The sequence below is a fragment of the Chrysochloris asiatica genome, unplaced genomic scaffold (assembly GCF_000296735.1).
Source record: "Chrysochloris asiatica unplaced genomic scaffold, ChrAsi1.0 scaffold00069, whole genome shotgun sequence".
Classification (NCBI taxonomy): Eukaryota; Metazoa; Chordata; class Mammalia; order Afrosoricida; family Chrysochloridae; genus Chrysochloris; species Chrysochloris asiatica.
In genome coordinates this window covers 10286099-10292547 of record NW_006408587.1, presented here as the reverse complement: position 1 = coordinate 10292547, position 6449 = coordinate 10286099, and the positions used below count along the sequence as shown (strand labels likewise).

Sequence of the window (6449 nt, the reverse complement as noted above, 5' to 3'; positions counted from 1 at the left end):
CCCACCCCGTTCAGCAGCAAACCACACACAGTTCTATAAGGTGAACAATAAGATTAAGAAGGTGTCATTCATTCGAACAGTCATCTATACAAGATCTAAAGGGCAGCATTTGCCCAGGGATGAAGCTCAGCAGGCGGAAGGGAAAGGAAAGAAATGGTAAACATGGGGGAGGAGTGGGAAGAGTGCGGTTAAAGTGGTGGCGATTGCAGTCAATGTCAAAGCAAAATGGGCGTAATTCATTAAATAGTAAACCAGTTTGCGCTGTAGTTCATTCAGATCACAATTTATAAAGTTAATTGTTTTAAAAGAAAAAGGAATTTATTAAGAATATTATACACTGTAACCCTAATCCGATTATGCATATTTTAAAAAAGAAATAGACCAAAGATGAAGTTGTTTTCTCGGACAGGTTAAGATTATGCTTATTTTTATTTTCTTTGTATCATCTAAAATTTCTAAAGTAAACACAGTTCTCTTCATAATCTTTTTTTTCAGTAGGGTAAAAAGTAGAAAGTTTAGATAAAATATGAAACTCGAGTCTAGTTTTGGTTCTGTCTTCAGCTGTGCTACTTTATTTTCCTTCTCCAGCCTTCTGTCTTCATAACTGAAACCAATTTGATTAATTTGAAAATTCCTTATCCATATCTCTGAAAATCCTTCCGAAATCTTGACACAGACATATTTTAGTTTCACTTTTTGACAGTGTTTTCATTTAAAGAAAAAATTTTTAACGTTTCGAAATCATTTTTCTGTAGTTCTTATTTATAGGAAAGCCAGATTCTTTAGAATCTATGTTTGGTTTATTTCTGCAGTTCATGTTCTTTGGTGGAATGAGAGTCCAGATAGCCGTGCAGCTGGGAGACATCAGTCTCATGAGGATCCCAGAGTTGTGGCCGCTGGTAAGCTATCTGACTAGGCATGAATTATTTTTTGAACATATTTGATTAAGTCATTAACTCTATGTGTATCCTTACGCTATTTTCTTACAGTTCGGGAAAGTGTCAACTATCTAGTCTCACAGCAGAATATGCTCCTGGTTCCTGCATCATTTTCACCATTGAAATAGTTTGCTACTGAAATGAGACATGTAACTAACTGCTCTAAGAGGTCTCTCCTAATGGTGTTTAAATTCTCATAAGAGATTCTCACTTTCAATTGAATAAAGTGGTAAGTTAATCAGTTATGTCCCTAGCATTATTAAAAGCTACCTCTCTGTCCTTTGTCATTACTACTTCAGGATGACATTTCCATATCTGCCGTACTGTAGAAATAGTTGCTACTGTTTTGTGACCTTGATTGTTCTCTTCGTTTTCAAATAGCGTTGGTTTTGTATTTTGACAGCCTTTTTGGTACAACATTTTCTTACGTTAAAATGATTTTATATTTTCATCATTTGACATCGTATGACAATATTTTTAAATTATTTATATGTAATACCTGCCCTTTCAAGATAGCGGTTTTTCTAACAAAAAATAATTTTGTTCAGTAAAGTTTATAATATCAAGTGGGATTCATAAGAATATTAAATATATTTCTTTGCATTGGAAAAGCATTGTATCATTTGTATTCATTATGGCTTTCACATCATTGGTCACTCTAACTTAGAAAATAATGTCTTGGTATTAGACTTTTTAGGCATGTTGTTTTATATGGTGTAATATGTTAATTTGTAATTAATTTTGCTAACTTCTACCTTATTTTGTGTTACTATTCATTCAGCTAAGGTACTTGGGACACCTTTTCTTTTATGCATTTGGATATGCTTGCAATAATCAAAGCCTACATATTCATTCTCATTCTTTTTAGTTGCATTTTATATTTTTATTCTTTTATTCGGAGCGATTGCTGCCTTGCTATAGGGTAATGAAACATTAATAATTGACCACCTTCATTGTAAATGGTTAGGGCCCTGGTGTGACACTCTAGGATAGCACTGAACTTCTAGCTGCAATGTCAACAGTTCAAGCCCAGCATCCACGTCTCAGAAACCTTATACAGGGTCACTATGCGTCAGAACTGACTAGATGGCACTTAACAACCACATCAGTATTGTGAATGGAAAGTTACATCAAGAAAATAGCATGCTAGTAACCCCGCAAGTGAATTTCTTTAGCACAGTCACATGTTTACTAGGGTGTTCCTGGAAACATCTATAATTTCTACTTTAGTTGCGTGCCTTCTAAAATTAGTTTTGTTATTTCCAAGATGTTATTTTACACTTCTAAAATGTATTGCAAATATAAAATAGTAAATTTTGAATTTACTATCAAAGAAATTTTGGAAAGCAAAGCATATCACCTCTCATTTATCTGGGCTCTAGGAATGTCTGGTGTATCTGGCCCATTTCGCAGTGAGAGTCAGCAGGTGGATGAAGGACCCCTGCCTCAGGCACAGACAAGATGGCCTATTTTTATACTTGCTTGCTCAAGAATGTGGCTCCAGCTAGTCATCCTTCTGTTTCCTAAAACAACAGTTTTCCCCTCTCTACAGGATCCTTTTCATTAGCATACAAATATGCTAATTCCATTACCTTATAGTTTGATTATTCCACGAACTTTTGGGTGCCCCTCATACAACTCAGCAGTGTAGTCTCTACTTCCTGCTTCCATTTCATCTCCTCACATTCTCTTTCTACTATTTACACTCACTCATAGGTTGTCTTCAGTATCATGGCTTTGAATACCATCTATATGCTGACAGCCCTTTAGTCTCACTATTTTTCTTCCAGATTCATCTTATCTAGGTACTTTCCCAATACCTTTACTTGAATATCTAACAGACATCTCCATGGTCACATGTCCATCCAAAGCTGACCTCTTGATCTTTATCCAGAAATACTCTCTCACTTAATAGCAACTCTCTGTTTGCTCAGGTCAAAAACTTCAGGGTGATTTTGACTGTTTCTTGTCTCTATTACTTCATTATATGTCTGTTGAGAAGTCATGGATATTCAGAATTTGACTGCTTCACATCCCTTATCTCTTGCTTTTGCTCTCCCTCCACCCTACAGTCTATCTGCAACCAGGGGGATCTGAAACAAGCCAGGTCATTCCACTGCCCTACTTAGAATGCCCCAATAGCTTCATATCATTTAGATCAACCACCGTGTTGTAGCCTACAAGTGCCTACATGATGTGGGTCCTGTAATCTTTCACCACAGCCATTACTTTCTCCCTTAGCTACTAACCTGGATTGGAAGGCTTTTCATTGAATACACCAAGCACACTTCTGCTTCAGGGTCTGTTTCCTCTGCACAGAAGGCTTTTCTCCAGGTCTGTATTCACAGGCTTCATGCAGGCTTTCATGCCGGCTCTCTATAAAATCATCACCCTCTATCACTTTCCCCAGCCTTATTTTTCTGTTACTTTTCATCATCATATTTTACTTAGGGGATCTGTTACCGTATATCTCCTCCCACTAGAATGTAACATTTCTTGACGGCAGGAAATACTTATAATTATCTCTTTATTGGATTAACATGTGAGATCTTAAGTTTGAGTTAAAAAAAAAAAATTCTGTTATTCCTTCCCATCTCATATTATGCTATCATAACAAGGGTCAGTAGATGATGTGGCTCTCATTGGAGGTATCTCACCATCCAGACTGGAAAGTATCCCTCAAAGATATTAAATGACTCAGTAGAAGCTCTGCTTATGGATACCATTAACAAATAAAAATAATACTTTTGCCCAATTGTACGTCAGTATAAAAGTATTTGGATTATATTTCTAGAAGTAGAACAAGATATGCAGTTAGGGCCACAAAGCAAGCCTCAATAAATTTTAAAACAGCAAAATATCACAAAGCACCTTTTCTGATCGCATTGCTATAAAACTAAAAATCAATAATACGAAGATCAAAGAAAATAAATCAAACAAAAGGAAATTGAATTACACCCTGTTTAAAAGCTACTAGGTAAGTAGAACAAATGAAAAATGAAATTTAAAAAATTCTCTGAATCCAATAAGAGCAAAATCACAATACCTTTAGGACACAGCTTAAGCAGTGTTTAGAGTACAATTTATAGCAGTAAAGACATATCCAAAAAGAAGAAAGAGCCAAAATCCACACATTAATATAGCATTTCAAACAATTAGAAAACGAACAGTACAGTAAGCCGACAGCCACCAGAAGAAAAGAAATAATAAAAATTATAAACGAAATAGAAAACAGAAAAAATAGAATCAATTAAATAAGAAGGTGGTTCTTTGAAAGGATTAATGAAATCGGCAAACCATTGAAAAATCTGAGAAAAGAAAAGGAGAAGGTGCAAATGACATGCATAAGAAATGATATAGGTGATGTCACAACAGGACCAACGGATTAAAAAGGATAATGGCAGAATACTGTGAAAAATTGTACTCCAACAAATTAGAAAATCTAGAAGAAATAAGTAAATTTTAAGAAAAACATAGCCTATCTAAACTAACACAGAATGAAGTAGAAAACTCGGTCAAACCTATATTAACAAGAAACTGATCTAGGTCATTTAAACACTCTCAACTAAAAAAAAGGCCAGTCCTAAGTGACTTTACTGATAAATTCTAACAAACATACAGAGACAAACTGACACCAATTCTGCACAAACTATTCCAGAACATAGAAAAGTATAGAAAATTCCTGAATACATTTTATGAAGCAAACATAACCCCGATACCAACAGCAGGCAGACATCACTAAAAAAGAAAATTATAGAACAATATCTGTCTCAACAAAATCCTAGCCAATAGGGTTCAACAACTTATCAAAAAAGTAACACATTGTGACCAAATGGGATTCATACCAGGGATGCAAGGATGTCAGTATTAGAAAAACAATCAACGTAAGCCACCACATAAAGTAAAACAAAGGAAAAAAATGACAAGATCCTATCAATTAGTGCAGAAAATGCATTTGACAAAATCCAACATCCATTTCCTGATAAAAACACTCAACAAAATAGGAATAGATGGGAAATTCATGAACAAAATTATATACATAATTCCTGAATACATTTTATGAAGCAAGCATAACCCTCATACCAATACCAGGCAAAGATATCACTAAAAAAGAAAATTATAGATCAACATCCCTCATGAGCATGGAAGCAAAAGTTCTCAACAAAATCCTACCCAATAGAATTCAGCAACATATCAAAAAAAGTAATACAACATGACCAAGTGGGATTCATTTATACAAGTCCAACAGCCAACATTACTCTAAATAGAGAGAAGCTAAGCACATTCCCTTTGCAAACAGGAGCCAGACAAGGATGTCCTTTATCATCATTCCTATTGAATATTGTGTTGAAAGTCTTAGCCAGAGCTATAAGTCAAGAAAGGGTAATAAAAAGTTTAAAGGCATCAAAACTGGGAAAGAAGAAACAAAACTCTCTATTTGCAGATGACATGATTCCATACATAAACTCCAAAGACTCATCAAGAAAATTATTGGAACTCATTGAAAGATTAAGCAAAGTGGCAGAATACAAGATCAACATATAAAAATCAGTTGGCTTCCTAAATTTTGATAAAGGAAACAAGTGTAAATTGCTACAATTTGATGAACTTGACCTATACTTAAGGGTATAGTAGCTCAAAATATCAACTGAGAGGGACGAAATCTTCAGATCTAGGATCATTCTTATCCCCTCTATATACACGGTTGATAAGGGTGGGCAACTTAGACACTAGCTAAACTGGGGAGCGGGACAATAAAGGCACAAAGTGATGGCTTACAAATTTTTAAGAGGGAGTTTAGATTAAGAGTGTGTGGGGTTGTAACCGTGGCAATGAGACGATATAAGATACAATGAATGTAAAACTGATGTTCTCCCATGTAAACTATCACATAATTCACAATAAAACATTAAAAAAAAAAAAATGTGTGGGGGTAGAGAGTTCCCACTGAATAGTTTTCATGTTGTCTAGACAGGTCTGGTGAAAGGAGATAGGGATAAGATTCTTATGATTCAGTAGTAATTGTTACCATGACTAATTGTGATTGTCACAATTGTAAAAGAAGTTTTGTAGCAAAAAGGGGGCAGTAGTTAATCTTACAGTCTAGGAACAGAGAACCCTAGGACCATCAAGGGAGAAGAGCATAAGCGGAATGTGGGACCATACCCAGAGAAGCAGCGGCACTACAGATGGAGGCAGAGATGGGAACATGGAGAAATAGAGCAGATGAGACTCATGGAAAGAGAAAGGCTGTGTGCTGGTGACCAGGAGGCAGGTTTCCAAAATGTGCCCTTTGGTTGCTTAAATTATTATATATTCCTGAGTGCTTTTGTGTACATAAAACAAAACAAAACAGAATAGAAGCAAATACTGTTGAGTGATGATGCACAGAGGGGATTATAATTAGTACAATAAAATGAAAGATTGAGTGTAAAACCAATGTTCTCCCATGTAAACTATCACTCAGTTCACACTAAAAACTTAAAAATCAGTAAATCCTTTACACTAATA

At 35.2% G+C, this 6449-nt stretch overlaps 1 protein-coding gene across 1 annotated transcript in view; it reads left to right on the top strand.

The window, feature by feature from the left end:
- The window catches only part of NIPSNAP3A (nipsnap homolog 3A (C. elegans)), a 34763-nt gene extending 33697 nt beyond the window's left edge, over positions 1 to 1066 (top strand). The window contains exons 5-6 of the mRNA XM_006864737.1: positions 813 to 899; positions 990 to 1066. Of these exons, the coding sequence (XP_006864799.1) occupies positions 813 to 899; positions 990 to 1066 (164 nt within the window). The remainder of the gene's footprint in view (positions 1 to 812; positions 900 to 989) is intronic.
- Positions 1067 to 6449: the final 5383 nt, after the last annotated feature.